The following is a 17,674-nucleotide window of genomic DNA, read 5'->3' as shown; positions in this document are numbered from 1 at the left end:
ACAGACCCAGCATGGTTCATGCATGTTAATGTAAGCTACTGATATAACTCAATTAACATGTCATGTAACAATCCCATTGACGTCTGAATCCTTGTCAATATGTCAAATTTTACAATACTTATTATGACAACAATAAAAGTTGAAAAATGGTCTAATTGTACAGCATTACCACTTTTCTCATTTGGTGACATTCATTCATTCACAGTGGTCAAATTGGTCTCTTTAACAAATGCACACACACACACACACACACACACACACACACACACACACACACACACACACACACACACACATATACAAATAGAATGTAACTGAATTGAACTTGCTGCCTTTATACAAGGCATTAAAGTGGCATAAAAGCTAGAGGAATGTAATATGATTTGTTCACAGCTCAAACATTAAGACTCTGGAGTTTCTGATTTTATTGGAGATTCTGGACTATCTGTGATACACAGAATAAAAAAAAACATGATTTCTAAGTCTTTGCAACTGTCAATGAGCATCTATTCAATGCTGCTGTATCTTGCTAGTGCTAGTGCTGTGTTTTTCCTCAGTGCTCCTCCACGAGGGCGCACTAGTAGAGCTCTTGTTTGGGGAAACACCCTCAGCGACGAAGTGTGTAGGGAACACAGAGGGGTGCACGGATGTCGGAGAATGCTAGAAACAATACATGTGGTCTGAGACAGACGATCCCTCAGCATATTTCTGTACTGTTTTCCTTCCATGCATGTAGCTACCCGGTGATTCGATTCATGTTGAGAAGAAACGACATTTGCTTTGCGTCGCGAGGCAGAGCGTGAGGATGCTGTGGCGCGCGAGCGGCGTGTGACACAAACCAACAAATCTAACATATTAACGAGGATCGAGAGTTCGTGTATGTAGGCTCAAATAAAACAGAGGCGTTTTCCTTCCTGTCTTGCATCGGCATGTTTTGTGACTGTTAGGGGCTGAGCAGTGGCGTGATGAAGGCATTGTGCACGAGCAGGTTCCTGAGGCGACTGTGTGTTTGTGTTGGACTCATCGCCCTCAGCTGGCTTCTCCACGTAACAGGTGCGTGCTCTCTTGCTGGATTTTTTTTTTCTATTTGAACTGTGCACCTTTTTTTAAACAGCTATTAATTCATTAGATTGAATATTCCAATTTAATGTATTATGCACACTGTACAGCTAATGCTTGGATGATGGTGGAATCAGTGATTTTTAGGAAAGAGCACTGTACATTATTGAGCTGATAGCAGGGAATAAATTACAATGTTCAGATGGAAGAATACAGTGTTTGTGGAGCCCCTAGACTCCATAATATAAAATCTACCAAAAATATTAGCTGACTAGCAACATGCAACCAGTCAAAAGTGGGTCCAGTGGTTCAGAGTGAAAATATCTGGTTTACATGTGTGCAGAAAGTGTTGAGAGTAGAAGCTGGTGTCCATCACATCCACGCCTTCCATCCAAAACAACAGTGCATGTAGCCAACATATGAGCATAATGCCAAAAAAACGTTGGTGCAATAATAATAGACAATATTGAAACACAACATGCATGTGCAGGGCTTAAGTATCTAAGGACCAGGACTGGGAGACACTACGCTATATAATCAGATTATCTTGTAATCATCTATAAATGTGAGTGCATATTTTGCTCATGCATTCTACATTCTATCAGTATAAAAATACACATTACCGATCATTTATCTAAATATATCTCTAAACCCAATTGTCATGCCAAACTTAGTGGCATTTTCAGTCCGTATAGTACACTTTAGAATTGTTGGTAAAACAACAGTGATGATAATAATAATAATAATAATAATAATAATAATACTAATAATAATAATAATAATGATGATTGTTGAGTGACTTTGCACCTCCATGTTTTCTCTGGACTGTAAGCTGATTGTATGTTCAATTCAATTCAATTCCAGTTTATTTGTATAGCACTTTTTACAATGAACATTGTCTCAAAGCAGCTTTACAGAACGTAAACATAAAACAGAAGATAAGCATAAGGAGTAATATAGAGAATTAATATAATAAAAACTCTAAATATATATAGTTCACAGTGTGTGTGTACGTGTGTATGTATATGTATTTATCCCCAATGAGCAAGTCTGAGGTGACTCAGGCAGCAGTGGCAAGGAAAAACTCCCTTAGATTGGTAAAGGAAGAAACCTTGAGAGGAACCAGACTCAAAGGGGAACCCATCCTCATATGGGTGACACTAGATGGTGTGATTCCAAATATACAGTCAGACAAATGTTGTATTGGTGTAGGGATCACATGGAGTTCAGATCTCCTCTTAGTATCACAGAGTCCAACTGGAGCTGGTAGATCTGTAGATGTCTCAGGATTCTCACAGAGTCGGCCTCATCTAAGCGGAGATCCAAAAACTTCATCGCACGGAAGACGATCGGAGCTGGTACAATGTCTGGGTGTCTCGGCATGGGTTGAAAAAGAGAAGAGCAGTGCAAAGGGATTAACATATCTGCTGTTCATAAAAATGTGCAAGTCTAGTGTAATAGTGCACAATATAATATAACGGGATGTGTTATGTGTACGCCTGACTAAAGAGATGGGTTTTTAATCTACATTTAAACTGGGAAAGTGTGTCTGAGCCCCGAACACTATCAGGAAGACTATTCCAGAGTTTGGGAGCTAAATGAGAAAACGCTCTACCGCCTTTAGTAGACTTAGAAATTCTGGGAACTGCCAGAAGTCCTGAGTTTTGTGATCTTAGAGAGCGTGTAGGGTTGTAACGTGTTAGAAGACTAGTTAGATACATGGGAGCTAAACCATTAAGAGCCTTGTACGTAAGTAGCAGCAGTTTGTAACTTAACAGGTAGCCAGTGTAGAGATGATAAAATTGGGGTATTATGGTCATACTTTCTTGACCTGGTGAGAACTCTGGCAGATGCATTTTGGACTAACTGTAGCCTATTTATTAAAGATGCAGGACAACCACCTAGTAATGCATTACAATAGTCCAGTCTAGAGGTCATGAAAGCATGAACTAGTTTCTCAGCATCAGATAGAGACAGGATGTTTCTCAGCTTGGCAATATTTCTAAGGTGAAAGAAGGCTGTTTTTGTGGTTTGGGCGACATGATTTTCAAAGGACAAGTTGCTGTCTAATATATGTCTAGGGGGTCTTCTTACCTACAAAAAACATGCTGATGTTAGTTCTTTTCTTATGTGAGAAATAATATTAGTACTGTAATTGTTTTGGTCATACAGATCCCCCTGATAAGGATTTTGGTCTGAACTGGTCTAAACGAAAACTGACTCAGCAGAGTGGAGAGCTGAACCAGACATCAAGCAAACCGCGAGTTGGTGAGTTCCAGTCTGTTTAATTTGCATTTTCCCGACGTAATAAGGAAATGCAATGCACAGAGCAGATAGAGGAGCAAACATTTATACAAGTGCTGTACGATCTGACAAGAAAGAAATAATAAAATCTAAACCTTCTCTCTCTTACACACTTGGACAGAAACTAAATGTGAGGGTTGGAGTTACAGGTTTTAGAACACAATAGTACCACAAACACTTGTCATAAAGCAGCCAAACAAACTATAAATGATTATATATTTTAAGGTGTAGAAGCTTTCAATACACACACAGACTTCCTCATGCTCCCTGTCGCTCTCTATCTCCCTCTCCTCTTCTCCCTTGATTTATCTCTCTCTCTCTCTCTCTCTCTCACTCTCCCCTTGTTTATTTCTTGGTCCAACAGCACCCCTTAACTTTTTTCTTGATTTGCTATTCCATCTATTCCTCTCTCATCATTTACAGACAGCTGCCTCCTTCCGAGCCAAGCCCCCTTTGAGGCTTGGTGTTGCTAAGCAGCAGAATCTGTAAAAAAAAACAGCGGAAGGTCTGTTTTAAGCAGTCAAAGCAGGGTGCTTAAGAGAAACACGTCACACAGCCCTTTTTTCCTCACCGATCAGCTCTCTAATCACTAACCTACAGCAGTGTTTCTCTGTCACACTTCCTCGGCCCACTCTGAAGCCAGCAGTCTTTGATCATTTGTGCTGCTTCCAACGGTGTGTGTAAGTCTTTCTGCTCAGTATAATTGCTGTTAACATGAGTTGTGGTTCATATCTATCATATCAAACTAAATTAACTTTTATATCATTAAAACAGGAAAGTTTTACCAAGAAACCAGGATGAATCTTCCAGGCACACAAGCTAACTGCTCTGCTATTATACTTGGCCCTGAATGTGGTAGATTCCTGAAAAAAAGTCAATGTGGTAAAGCATTGATGCTACAGAAATGCTGTTTCTGCCCAAAAAGTTACACTAGGAAGAAAACACTGTTGTAATTTGCTGCTGTTTTCCAGCACTATGATAACTGTCTGTTAAAACACTGCCAATGAGATCCTTCCATCCAACCACTTATTGATCCCTCCTTCTTTCCATCCATCCTTCTATTGATCCATCCATCCATCCATTCATCCATCCCTCCATCCTTATATCCATCCATCCATCCATCCAAGAATTGCAGGGAACCTGGAGTCTGTAGTTGGGGCACAATTCGGGGGACACCCTGGATGGGCTGCCAACCCATAATAGATCACACACACTCACTACATGGTATGTGGAGGAAACTCACAAAGCAAGAGGAACACATGCAATCTCCACACACACACACACACACACACACACACACACACAAAGCTACCATGTCCCCAATAAGAAGATCTACAGTATTTATTTAAACTTTTCAGACAGACTTTTCATGAAATTTGCTGTGTGAAACCTGACATACAATATTGTGAGTTTAACATTTTCTCTTCTTTGTGCAGCATTTCCCTCTATAATCATATTCCAGCACCAGGGTACTTTTATTTTCTGACCTCACAAGATTAATAATCTACTCTAGGAATCAATAACATTTTGGACTACAGACATGGACTACAGAACCTTCTTCTCAGCAACTCTATCAGCTATTTAGTGTAGTGACTGATGAATCCACATGGATGCCTAAAGCAGCATTTGAAATTTGAATCTGCTTTGTACTGTCTGCAATATTTGAGTACATAACTGCCCACATAACTGCAATGTGTGTACAAGCAAAGTTTCTGTGGTGCAGTTTTTATATACATAGAACAAATTTATGTCTGGAGACTATAAAGTGTCTCTCATTGTGTTAATGTAAGCAGGAATGTTGCCTTGGGTTCTGACCACTGTATCAAATCAGCTACAGATGATCAGAGATTTCAGTTAGCCCAAAAGAGACAAAAGCTTCGGTATAACATGGAGTGTTAATCAGCCCTTGGCTCTGCGATGTCTGCTAATTTGTGTACGGTCCTGTACTGTAGCTGACTGACTTTCTGCACACTGCTATCTAATAGAAGAAGAGGGATTGTAAAAGGCTTTGAATTTCCTCATGTCAATACACCTCCTGCCTGCAGATGATTTAGTGTGAGAAGACTCTTTAAGCAGACTATGCTTTTATCAGATATATTTTTGATCTGATTATTTAGAAAAATACCAAATACCAAACATTTTTTGGTACTATTTTACCATTTTTTCAGTTCAAAAAGTAAAATGCTGTGTTTCTTACTGTGTTTGCATAAACAGCCTGAGTGGAAGCACTAAAGCAGCATTAACATGGATAGAGAAATGCTGTGAAGGTTTTCAAGTTGCTTTTATGTCAATAATTTAAAGCTGCTTGCTCTGTCTCTAGCCGTTACTAATGGACTGTGTTTTTTTTTATGCACACACACACACACACACACACACACACACATACACGCACACACATGCCTCCAGCGATCAATGAATTTCCTGAAGATGTCTTCACTAAGGAGCAGAGAAGGCATGGGGCGTTGCTGCTGCATATCCTTTGTGTGAGTTGTCAACAGAACATGGTTCCAGGGTGCAGCATAGCACAAGAAAAGATATTACATTTTAAGATGTTATATAAATGCATGAATACAAGTCATTGTAAAATAAACTTCACTTTATATAATCAGTTTGTATATAAATGTGGAAGCAAAATAGAGACAATGAAAAAAGCTCTCTTTTGTTTTCCATCTGCAGGCTGTTTACATGTTCTACGCCCTTGCTATTGTCTGTGACGTGTATTTTGTGCCATCTCTGGAAAAGATCTGTGAGGTCAGAGTTGTTATTGTTTTAGCTATTGTTTTCGCTGTCCACAGTTGTCCATCCAACACACGTACATCTATGTACATCCTGAGCATCTTTGCTTTTTCAGAACCTACATCTGAGTGAGGATGTTGCAGGCGCTACCTTCATGGCAGCAGGAAGTTCTGCTCCAGAGCTCTTTACCTCTCTGATTGGTCAGTTTTATTGAACTTGCTTGGTCAGATTAGTGATTGGTGACAGTTATATATTTTTATCTATATATTATATAGTCATATACAATACTATTAAAGAACATTTTTCAGACATTTCCTCCAGTGTGATTTGTGTATATTGTCTCAGGTGTATTCATCACTAAGGGAGACGTGGGAGTTGGCACCATAGTGGGCTCAGCAGTCTTTAATATCCTAGTTATCATTGGAGTGTGTGGCATTTTTGCTGGACAGGTAGGATACTTATTTTTTTCCAGGTGTTTTCCCTAAAGTAAGGCGAAATAGAGATATATAGAGATCTTTGTTTTCGTTTTCCTCATAGACGATCTGTCTCACGTGGTGGCCTCTCTTCCGAGACTCTGTTTTCTACATCATCTCAATCTTAGCTTTAATTCTGGTGAGACTTCCTTGAATTACATGTTAAATCATCCAAAGCTATTTTATGTATCCTTCTTTTTTCTCAGCTTGAATTGTTACAAACAGACATGTTCTTGACTTGCAGATCATTTACGATGAGAAGGTTCTTTGGTAGGTTTCAGTGGGGTTTTTTTTTTCATTCTTTTGAAACTGTATAGCAATTTTGAAACAGAATCTCAGACTTTGTGAACTTTGCTTGGTTCTCACAGGTGGGAGACTCTAGTCCTCATATCGATGTATGGATTTTACATCCTTATCATGAAGTACGTAATGATCAGTCATTCAAACTAAATGTTTTCCAATAGAATCTTAATGAGAGTAACAATGACTGAGTGTGTGTGTGTGTGTGTGTGTCGGGTCCACAGATTTAATGGTCAGATCTGGGGCTGGGTGGAACTGAAGTGTGGTATACATGGACAGCCATGTTTGGTGAGCAGCCTTCAGCAAGATGTAGCACCAGAGGAAGCAAGCGTACACTGTGACACTTCTATGATCCTGATGAAGAAAGGTAGGTCTCTCTGTGTGTGTTGTTTGTGTAGCAACACTTTTCAAATACTTTCTAAAAAAAATTATAAAATAATTTATAATTTTTTATTATTATTTAAATGTATAAAATAAAAAAAGAAAAAAGAAAATATATAATATTTTAAAAAAAAATTTAATAGAATTTTAAGATTTAAAAATTACAATGGGAAGCAGTTCATTGTTCCCCTTTTAATTGTTCAAAAACACTAATAACACATTGTATTTCGCAGATCAGTGTGCAAGTGAACAGGACTCAGCTGTGGTGATGGTGGATGAGCTGATGAGTCTGCATCCTCACCAGTTCTCTTTATCAGAGGCAAGCCTCCATCTCATGGTCACCCCCATTCTCTCCCTACATACGCCTCAACATAGCTGGATGCATGCTCATTGCTGAGGTAATGCCCACCCACTCACCCTTCATGGTAGTCGACTGGCAGGAACAGGAAAGCTGCATTCTCTTAGCTAATAAAACATGGGTTATCGTTTGAAGTGTGTGGGTATTGGGGGCACGGTGGCGTAGTGGTTAGCACGTTCGCCTCACACCTCCAGGGTTGGGGGTTCGATTCCAGCCTCCGCCTTGTGTGTGTGGAGTTTGCATGTTCTCCCCGTGCCTCGGGGGTTTCCTTCAGGTACTCCGGTTTCCTCCCCCGGTCCAAAGACATGCATGGTAGGTTGATTGGCCTCTCTGGAAAATTGTCCGTAGTGTGTGATTGCGTGAGTGAATGAGAGTGTGTGTGTGTGCCCTGCGATGGGTTGGCACTCCGTATGTATCCGGTGTATCCTGCCTTGATGCCTGATGACGCCTGAGATAGGCACAGGCTCCCTGTGACCCAAGGTAGTTCGGATAAAGCGGTAGAAAATGAGTGAGAGAGTGAGTGAGAGTGTGTGGGTATTAATATTGCTAGCACCATCAGGTAAGAATGTGACCTTATGACCTACTGGCTTTAATTCCTAAAAATTTCCATTTTCATGTTAGCTGTGTTTAGCCAAGAAATGTACAGAATGTTTAAACCCAAACACCACTAATTGATCATAATCCATTCTGCAAAACTTTAGAGTAATCAAATATACTTCATAGTTCCAATTATTAGCCGTTATTTCCGTAAAAAAAGTTATGATGCATTCAGAACTCATCCAGACATCTTTACAAATATGTCTAGAATACAAAGAACCAAAATCACACACAGTCTAATAATAATAATAATAATAATAGCAATAATAATAGTAATAATACATTTATAAGCAGCAATCATCATAACACACAATTTAACTTGGACAATGCCTAAAGTGGTAAACATTGTAAGACTGGGCATCATTCAACTCAGTATGCCTTATCTAAAGATCCCAGATCCATGGATTTAGGACAAGTTATACAGGAGTTATGGCAAAAAGATATTTTTCATATACTATTAAGTGTTCTGAACCTGCCCATGCTTCTCTCTCCTGTGTGCAGTCCTTTTATACTTCACAGTAGGTGATGAAGTCCCCAGTGTGGTGTCTATCTCTGTATTCTATATAGTGTCATATAATCATCTGATATAAACAGATAATTATTAATTATATAATTACTTATTAATATTTGTCCTCTTTATCAATATTCTGTGTTCAATTGGTCAGTCCCTCTGACATTCTTCCTCTCTTGCTCTTATCCCACAGAGGCAGAGATTGATCATGAGCCGGAGCTCAGGGGAAAGTTGCAGTGGCACAGGAGAAATACCTGGTCAGGAGAGCCCAGGGATGGAGGGAGCACCCTGGGGACTAGAAAATGGTGACAACATGGACAGCGAGACTCAGCCGCTAGAAGAGGCGAGGACATGGGGAAAGGGGGGAACAATGGAAATGGTGGAAGACACGGGGGATGCACAACCCAAAGACACAGAAGATGAAGAGGCAGAAGAAGTACAACCCTTCAATCCCCTGATTGTGCCAGGCCAGTGACTTTCATACATGTGAGATAAAAAAGACTGCTTGATAGGCTGATTATAATGATACATCCTCTGAACTGGTATGTAGCCTACTTGTCTGATATTTTAAGACATTTTGCCCCATTTGGGATTTTTTTTCATTGTGACCTGATTAGCGGTGCTCATTTTAAATTGCAAACAGTGATTAGAATTCCTTAGAATGAGCAGCATAATGAAGTCAAAGAGATGTGTTTTGAATTTCTCATATATACCAGGTCAGCAAATTGTGTACTCAGCACAAAAAGTGCAAAAATGCTAAAAGGAATAGTCATTCCTATAGGTAGCACTTACAGTTCCACACTTCTCCACCACAAAAAGGTCAATTTCTTGCTGGAAAACACCTTCAATTGCAGCAACATAAACCTTCATAAAGCAGATGTGAACATAACCTTTCAACATTTGTACTATTCATAATAGTATTAACTTAAAAGCAAGTATCTAACTGTCATTATAATGAATTTGTTTCAACGTGAAATGTAAACACCACTGGTGAAAAGCATTGGTAAATGTTCAGCATTGGTAAAAAGAATCATTTCACTTTACATACATTTCAGTAACTAACATATTAGGTGTTAAATTCATTATAAAACTGCTGACATACAGATATGATTTTTGAAACCTTAAGTCTTTTGTGTTGCTTCATTCATCCAAATGTGGTATTTTGTATTTTGTGACAGGTAAAACAGAGGGTTGGGTATGCATACAAACATCTACAACTGAAAGGCTATCAGGGCAGTTTCCTGTGGAACTAATTACTAGCTGGAGAATTACTATTTGCTCCTTTCCTTTGCTAAGTACATATCGCAACGTTGTCACCGCATGATTGTGACAGTATTGTAAATGAGTGGATATCTCCAGTGGATAGTGTACTCATTGGCTACTGTCTTTTGTTATCAAGGTCCAATGATCTGGAAACATCCGACAACTGACTGCGTAATTTCAGAATCCTGAGTAAATCTTGATCATCTCATGCTCTGTTCTGGTCCCGGTATGGCCCACATAGCTCCCTCCATCCTGCATGTAGTCTATGAGACTTTTTATCAGAGTGAAGGGCTAATAATTTTATGCCATCTGAGCCTGTTTGCCAAAGACCTGTCCAGATGTTTTTTATCAGGCTCCAACAATGTCATTTGACCCAAACAAACTTGTCTTCTTGTCATACAATATTCCCTTCATTCTGTTGCTTTGGCTCACACAAGAGTTTCTGTGCCTATTGCATCATATATTACATTGCCTTTAGCAGTATATCTACAGTGCATTCAGAAAGTATTCAGACCCCTTTCACAATAATCAATTTTGTTATGTTGCACTCTGATACTACAATTTTTCTAATCCATATTTCTCTCATTACTATACACTTAGTAAATAACAATGTGAAAACGGAATTACAGAATTTACAGAATTCGAAATATGTCTGTAAATTTATTAAAAAGAAAAAACTGAAATATCACATGTTCAGACCCTTTAATCAGTACTTGGGTATTTTTGGGTATGATGGTTTGCACACCTGGATTGGGGATTTCCTGCTATTTTTCTTCGCAAATCCTCTCAGCTCGCTGTGGTTGGATGGGGACCATCAATGGACAACCATTTTCAGGTTTCTCCAGAGATGTTCAATAGTGTTCAAGTCAGGGCTCTGGCTGGGCCACTCTGGGACATTCACAGAGTTTTCCCTAAGCCACTCCTGTGTTGTCTTGGCTTTCTGCTTAGGGTCGTTGTCATGTTGAAAGGCGAAACTTTGGCCCAGTCTGAGGTCCTGAATGCTTTGGAACAAGTTTTTATTGAGGATATTCCTGTACTTTGCACCAGTTAACTTTCCCTCAACCCTGACAAGTTTCCTAGTCCCCGCTTCTGAAAAACAGCCCCACAGTATGATGCTGCCACCACTGTGCTTCAGTGTTGGGTTGGTATTGGGCAGGTGATGAGCGGTGCCTTGTTTCCTCCAGACAAAACGAGGCCAAACAGTTCAGTCTTGGTTTCATCAGACCAGAGAATCTTTTTCATCACAGTCTATGAGTCCTTCAGGTGCTTTTTCACAAACTCTAGGCAGGCTTTCATGTGTTTTGCACTGAGGAGAAGCTTCCATCAAGCCACTCTGAAATAAAGCCCAGACTGGTGGAGGGTTGCAGTGATGGTTGTCTTTCTGGAATTTTGTTCCACACAGGCTCCCTGGAGCACAGAGCACAAAGTGACCACAAGATTCTTGTTCACCTCTCTTACTATGGCCCTTCTCTCCCATTTGCTCAGTTTGGCCAGGTGACCTGCTCTTGGAAGAGTCCTGGTTGTGCCAAATGTCTTCCATTGAGAATTGTGATTGTGAGAATCTTCAGTGCAACAGAAATGTTTTGTAGCCTTCCCCAGATCTGTGCCTTGCAACAATCCTCTCTGAGCTTTGCAGGCAGTTCCTTTCAATTCTATGGATTGTCAGCTGTGAGGCCTTCTATAGAGGTGTGTGCCTTTCCAAATCATGTCCAGTCATTTAAATTTATTACAGGTGGACTCGAGTCAAGGTGTAGAAAGATCTCAGCAACGTGGGATATTTCAGTTTTTTATTTCTCATACATTTGAAAACATTTCTAGAATTCTGTTTTCACTTTGTCAGTATGGTGTACTGAGAGAAAAAACTAATTTGAATAATTATAGCATCAGGCTGCAACATAACTAAATTGAAAATTGAGAAAGGGGTCTGAATACTTTCTGAATGCACTGAAATAGAGGTATTAATGCTAAGCTTAGGGCTTCTGCATTTGTAAATACAGACAGTATGACTGGTGCTCAGCAGGCTCTTTGAATAGCTCAAACTGAGCCTCATGGTTTTTGCATATGGCCCATGCTCACTGCCAGCTTCTCTAATCTTATCTTTTTGTCCCAGTGGGCTCTGCAGATGTATCAGCTGCTCTCTTCTCTCTTTACTGTGGTTGCACAGCCTTAAAGTATGATGATGAACTTTAAAGCATTCCTTTGCTTTTAAAGGATTGTTGCTAATGACATTAGGGCAAGGCTGCAATTAGGGTAAAGTCCTAAAAGCCCCAGATGTTCCACCAGCACTTTGGCAGAAGAGCTCAACATCCACTGAATTACAGAAGATGTGTCTTGTATAGCAGCAAAGTCAGTAGTGAAAAAAATGAAGTAAATATTAGAAGTATCGTCACTCAAGTATCATCAGCTCACTCTTTCTGATGTTTCAGATTTTAACAATTGCAACATTTAGAGCACTACAGCCTAATCAATGTGTCAGTGAATCCACTTTTTTAAACCCTTGGAAAGACTAGAATGGGAAAAAGAATGAGTATGATGTAGTAGGAACTTTTTATAGGCTGTAGACCCCTCATGGGGTCACAGTCACAAGATGATCTTGATAAGAATCAGGAAAACCATCTTTAGACACAGTTAATATTAGTCAATTCCAGTATCAAACAACAAAAATTTGTTTTTGCAGAAATTGAGCCATTGTCCATAAACAATTTATTAAATGTCACATAAGATTTATTTATTATTTCACACTGCCCTCAACTAATTCTATAATTTCATCTTCCCAAGACACATTAATTCTGTTCACACAGCCATTATGTCATACATGCACTGGAACCCAGAGCAATATTCCCATTTTCTCTCAGAATAAATAAATACATCATGTAAACTGGCTGTATACAGGGCTGAAAATACATGCATACAGAACAGCTAAGGCCTCTGCTACCTTGAAGTTGTGTCCAGGATACAACCATTAATCATTAATATCTGTCACACAATAGATAGTGTTGGTAATTGAGTTTGAAAATGGATTTGTGACTGTGTGCTTTTTAACAGTTCCTTTCTTCAGTAAATGACATCATAGGCTTAGAAAGCTCTCTGTAGTCTAAGTGTAATCTCTGTTCTCTATTTTACCACAGGAGGATGCTTTGAACGTGTGAAGTGGTTTCTCTCATGGCCTTTAAGCTGTCTGCTTTATTACACTGTGCCCAACTGTTTGCTACCACTCTGGGAGCGCTGGTTCATGGTCACCTTTGTGGTCTCCACACTCTGGATTGCTGTTTTCTCCTACCTCATGGTGTGGATGGTATGCACCATTGTACTTCACAAATGGAAGTACTGTATTTAACTTAGATGAATGTATCAAGATGAATTCTATTCTTTCTTCATTTTCAAAAAATAATATGCTCATCCATATTCTGTATTTCAGGTCACCATCATCAGTTTCACACTGGACATTCCAGATGTGATTATGGGCATCACGTTTTTGGCAGCTGGCACAAGTGTCCCAGACTGCATGGCTAGTCTTATAGTCGCCCGGCAAGGTATGTATTCCTAACAGAAAAAAGATATTGTTCTAGATTGTCATTTCATTGAATCACACTTTATTTGTATACACATTGTGGATTTGCAGGTATGGGAGACATGGCTGTGTCCAATTCAATAGGCAGTAATATTTTTGATATTCTGTTGGGCCTCGGGTTCCCATGGGCTCTGCGTACGCTTGTGGTGGATTACGGGTCAACGGTTAGTTCCAGCTAGTTTCATCTATTTTCTCTTTGTGCTCTCACTTGGATTTTTTATTTGAATGTTGAATGCAAATAAACACTGCTATTAGATGTAATATGCATAAAATTGTTCATAATTGTAATAATCATAAAAAGTTCATTTTTTTCTTTTTGCACTTACTTCTCAGGTCTTCATTAATAGTAGGGGACTGGTTTATTCAGTTATTTTACTGCTTGCTTCCGTCTTTCTCACAGTGAGTACTTTTATTAAGGCTTACTATTCCCTTTTTTAATTAAGGACAGCTGATGTGAGCATCGAATCTCTTTGTCATGTCACACTCCTCAGTTTTGATTAATGGCTCATGTGAAAGTAGGAACTGCAAAATAATTTGTAGTTTTTCTTAAGTATCTGTTTTTACCTAGCTTACTATATAAATACAATTTCTAACATCTGAAGTCATTAACCTCAAGCACTAAAATTCTATATAAAGTTATCTCAACAGAGGTGAAAACACCTCACACTGAAAGCCAACAATGTTTTCAATAAATTTTGAAAATGTCCCAAAAGTCGATTTACATTTCACCAGCAGAATGAAGCAGCCGTGTGCTGGTAAAAAAAAAAAAAAAAATGCTCTTTTATGTGAATGTTTTCTCTCCTGTGCTGCAGGTTCTCAGCGTACACTTGAATCACTGGAGACTTGACCCGAGGTTAGGTCTGGGCCTTATGGTCTTGTATGGCATCTTCCTTCTCTGCTCGATCTGCTTTGAGAAGCTGTAGGTCACATCAGACACAGCTAGTGAACCTTTACCCTGAATAATACGCTGGATTTATTCATGAGGAAACATCACATTACTGTAATTATTGTGTCAGAGACATAAAGAGCAGGTAATGTGTGGGTCAAACAGTGTGGCTTTTCACACTTGTATTAGTGAACTTTTAATCCTGGCTATTCATCATCTGAAGTTGTACACTGTATATTTCTAAACCCTGGCCCTACTTGCAAATTTGTGGTGTCAGCAACCATAATTGGATAAATTCAACATGTGACCAGTCTCATGTTTTGGCATCAGGGATGAAATAAAACTTCTCTATGCTCCAGTTGACACATGCTGTTCAATTTCTGTTTTCGGTTTCGGTTAGTCGTACCATTCAAACACTGTACATCGTTTCACACTGTAAAAGCACTGTTTATATGTTGCCACAATGTTTGGTTAGCAGGGTTTTACATCCCTGGGCAAAAAGCAGTGCTAATCCTGCTTCTAAAGTTCAAGTGTGAAACCATCCACTGCCCAGGGTTAGAAGTGAGGTTTAGTCTGGGGTTAATCTCAGTGTGAAAAGCTTAGTGATTAAAGATTCAAGATCACATTAAAGAGTTACTACACTTGTATTATTGTATTATTTATGCTGCTGATAAGAAGTATTGATACACTTTAAATTAAAACAATGCTCTGGCCCACATGCTATTTGCCCCCCACAGTGTTGTTTTTGAAGTAGCCTGTTGGTGGTTTTAAATAAAATTTTATTTGGCTAATTATTGCAAAAACGTGTAATACTGAAAAAAAAAAAGCTCTCAGTTTGGACACTGAGTGTCACTAAAGCCAAATCTTTCAACTTTGTCTCTTAGCCATATTTAATATATTTGTAATAATAATAATAATAATAATAATAATATCAATATCATCAATCAATATCAAGTTTTATTCTAAAGGACTACATTAATTTTAATGAATAAAGCCACAGGATTTAATGGTTACAAAACACGGGTCACTTCTTCACTTTTTTCTTGTAATTTTTTTACCCTAAAGAATTTCAAATGATGTAGTAATTATGAGCAAGACAACACAAATTATAGAACAACATGTTTTGCAACAATTTTTTAACAACGATTATTTAGATGTATGTATTTCATGATGTAATCCGTAATTGGGAAAAAATGATAAAACAAAACAAAAATAGACTTTAACAGTTTATTCTATTTCATGCATGTTTGGAGACATTTTACTACATGTGTGCACATACCTTTAAACACTAATCTGTGTGGGTTTCACCTGGTTTTAGTTTTTGTCTAGTTTTAAATTGCGAATAATCAGTGAATGGAAATGAACCTTGCTGAAATTTGAATAAAAATTGGATGAGTTGACAAGAGTAAACCTGAAAAGTGGATACCTCATTTTGATGATTTTGAGCTGTTTAACTGCTTATAAATTATTATTATTATTATTATTATTATTATTATTATTATTATTATGTTGCAGTTATTCGATTCTGACATTTATTTTGCGCTTTTTTCTCCAATCAAAACATTTAGCACTAAAGTAGATTTAGTAGTAATTATTAATAAAGGAGTCATTATTAGTGTTATTATTGTTTAATGATTCTCACCGTTAATTTTCACGCTTTTTGTACTTGTCTTTTCTGTATACTGTTATGATTTTAAGACCCCAAATGGATTCATCACCTGTGTAATGATTTTATCATAGCTTGAGTGTTTATAGCATTTAACGTATTTTTATAATAAACACCATGTTTATTTGGTTTACTGGAATACTGGGGGATTAATTATTCTCATATCACTTATATTGTTTGCTGAAAATCATTCATTGTAGCTGAAGTAACTTGTCTGTTTTGCAGTGATGTACGAACATGTCTGAGTGTCTGTTTGCACTTTTCTTACACTTCTTACTGTATTCTGAAATAATCTGTATGTTGTTCAGAGTGCAATTAAACACATTATGCTTCGATATAACATTTTATAAAAGTCATTTTTTGTTCAACATAGCATAAACAGCAGATGTCAAAGTTTTGCATCTATTTAGTTTAATATGGATTAGAAGTCTATTAATGCAGCTACTTAACTATTTAATAGTAAATATGTATTTATCAGACATACAGGTGAATGGGAATTTTAATTGCATCTTAATTATAAGATTCCTGAATGGAATAAAAATTGTATTTCTGAAACTGCTGTTTTTCTAGGATTTTTATGCAAAAGTCTATTGAGTTTTCTACAGAATAGTGTAAAATGTCTTGCTGATGTCAGAAATCAAATAAGAATGATCAGACTGCTTTCAGGAAGGCAAATTAAATTACAACTTACAACTGTAGTGAGCAGAAAAGCATCATTTTGTACCTTGGGGTTGAACCGGCTACATCAGGGGAAATAACATATTAAGTTCCACGACCAGGAACCTGAGGCCACAGTGTGCACAAGCTGAAACTACTGAAACAGCTGATGACTAAAAAATCCCAAGCAATTATTTTCCAATAATTTATCAATCATCAACTGCCCAGTTTAGGTTAGCCTGTGCCCAGCAGAGACGAAATGGGGTGGGCTGGTAGAGAGCTGTACCATGACTAAGTAATATAAAAAATATATACACCAAAATGAGTATATATATACGCGCGCGCACACACACACACACACACACACAAACACAAAATGGACAGATGGATGGCATCAAATTGTAGAAAGTAGTCACTAATTCAGGTGAATACTTAAGTCAGGTATTCCATCCAGTATAGTGTACACGATTAGTTCTATGGACCATGACAAAATAAAGGTAATATAAATACAAGAAGTTCTTGCAATATCCTGTTCCAAGCTATAATGGTCTTTACAAATAGTTTCTTTTTTTTTTTTCTTTAAATGGACACTATTCTTTATCAAAGATCAAAATGATGAGGGATATTAGTACTGTCTGATACTTTCATCTGCAGTTTCACAAACTTCCAGACAGCGATATCCATCATCACATAGTGTGGTTGTTTATCAAACACCAGCCTTCGTGTGTTGTATTATACACCTTTCACTTTGATAGATATGGCCTGGAGACACCACAGCAACATCCTGGAACACACGTCACTATGTACGTAAAGTCTCAGTGTATTTGTTCAGGTAACAATATATGTTCTCTTCTGACTTATTAAGTGATGATGAACATCTAGATTATTTAAAGCTGTCAGAGATGTACAGCT

General features: G+C 38.1%; 1 protein-coding gene across 1 annotated transcript; it reads left to right on the top strand.

The window, feature by feature from the left end:
- The first annotated feature begins 492 nt into the window (after positions 1–492).
- Positions 493–16,247, top strand: slc24a6a (solute carrier family 24 member 6a). The gene is given in 18 exon segments (XM_060885630.1): positions 493–1,053; positions 3,232–3,327; positions 5,770–5,846; positions 6,040–6,114; positions 6,215–6,299; positions 6,445–6,548; positions 6,637–6,711; positions 6,817–6,842; positions 6,941–6,994; positions 7,097–7,239; positions 7,487–7,598; positions 7,600–7,651; positions 8,913–9,186; positions 13,111–13,277; positions 13,401–13,515; positions 13,605–13,717; positions 13,887–13,952; positions 14,366–16,247. Coding segments are annotated over 18 exon segments (1,833 nt in total). The 5' UTR covers positions 493–965; the 3' UTR covers positions 14,477–16,247.
- Positions 16,248–17,674: the final 1,427 nt, after the last annotated feature.

Source organism: Tachysurus vachellii, chromosome 13 (assembly GCF_030014155.1).
Source record: "Tachysurus vachellii isolate PV-2020 chromosome 13, HZAU_Pvac_v1, whole genome shotgun sequence".
NCBI classification, from domain to species: domain Eukaryota; kingdom Metazoa; phylum Chordata; class Actinopteri; order Siluriformes; family Bagridae; genus Tachysurus; species Tachysurus vachellii.
Note: the sequence above shows the minus strand (reverse complement) of the source record. Positions and strands in the feature narration are given on the sequence as shown.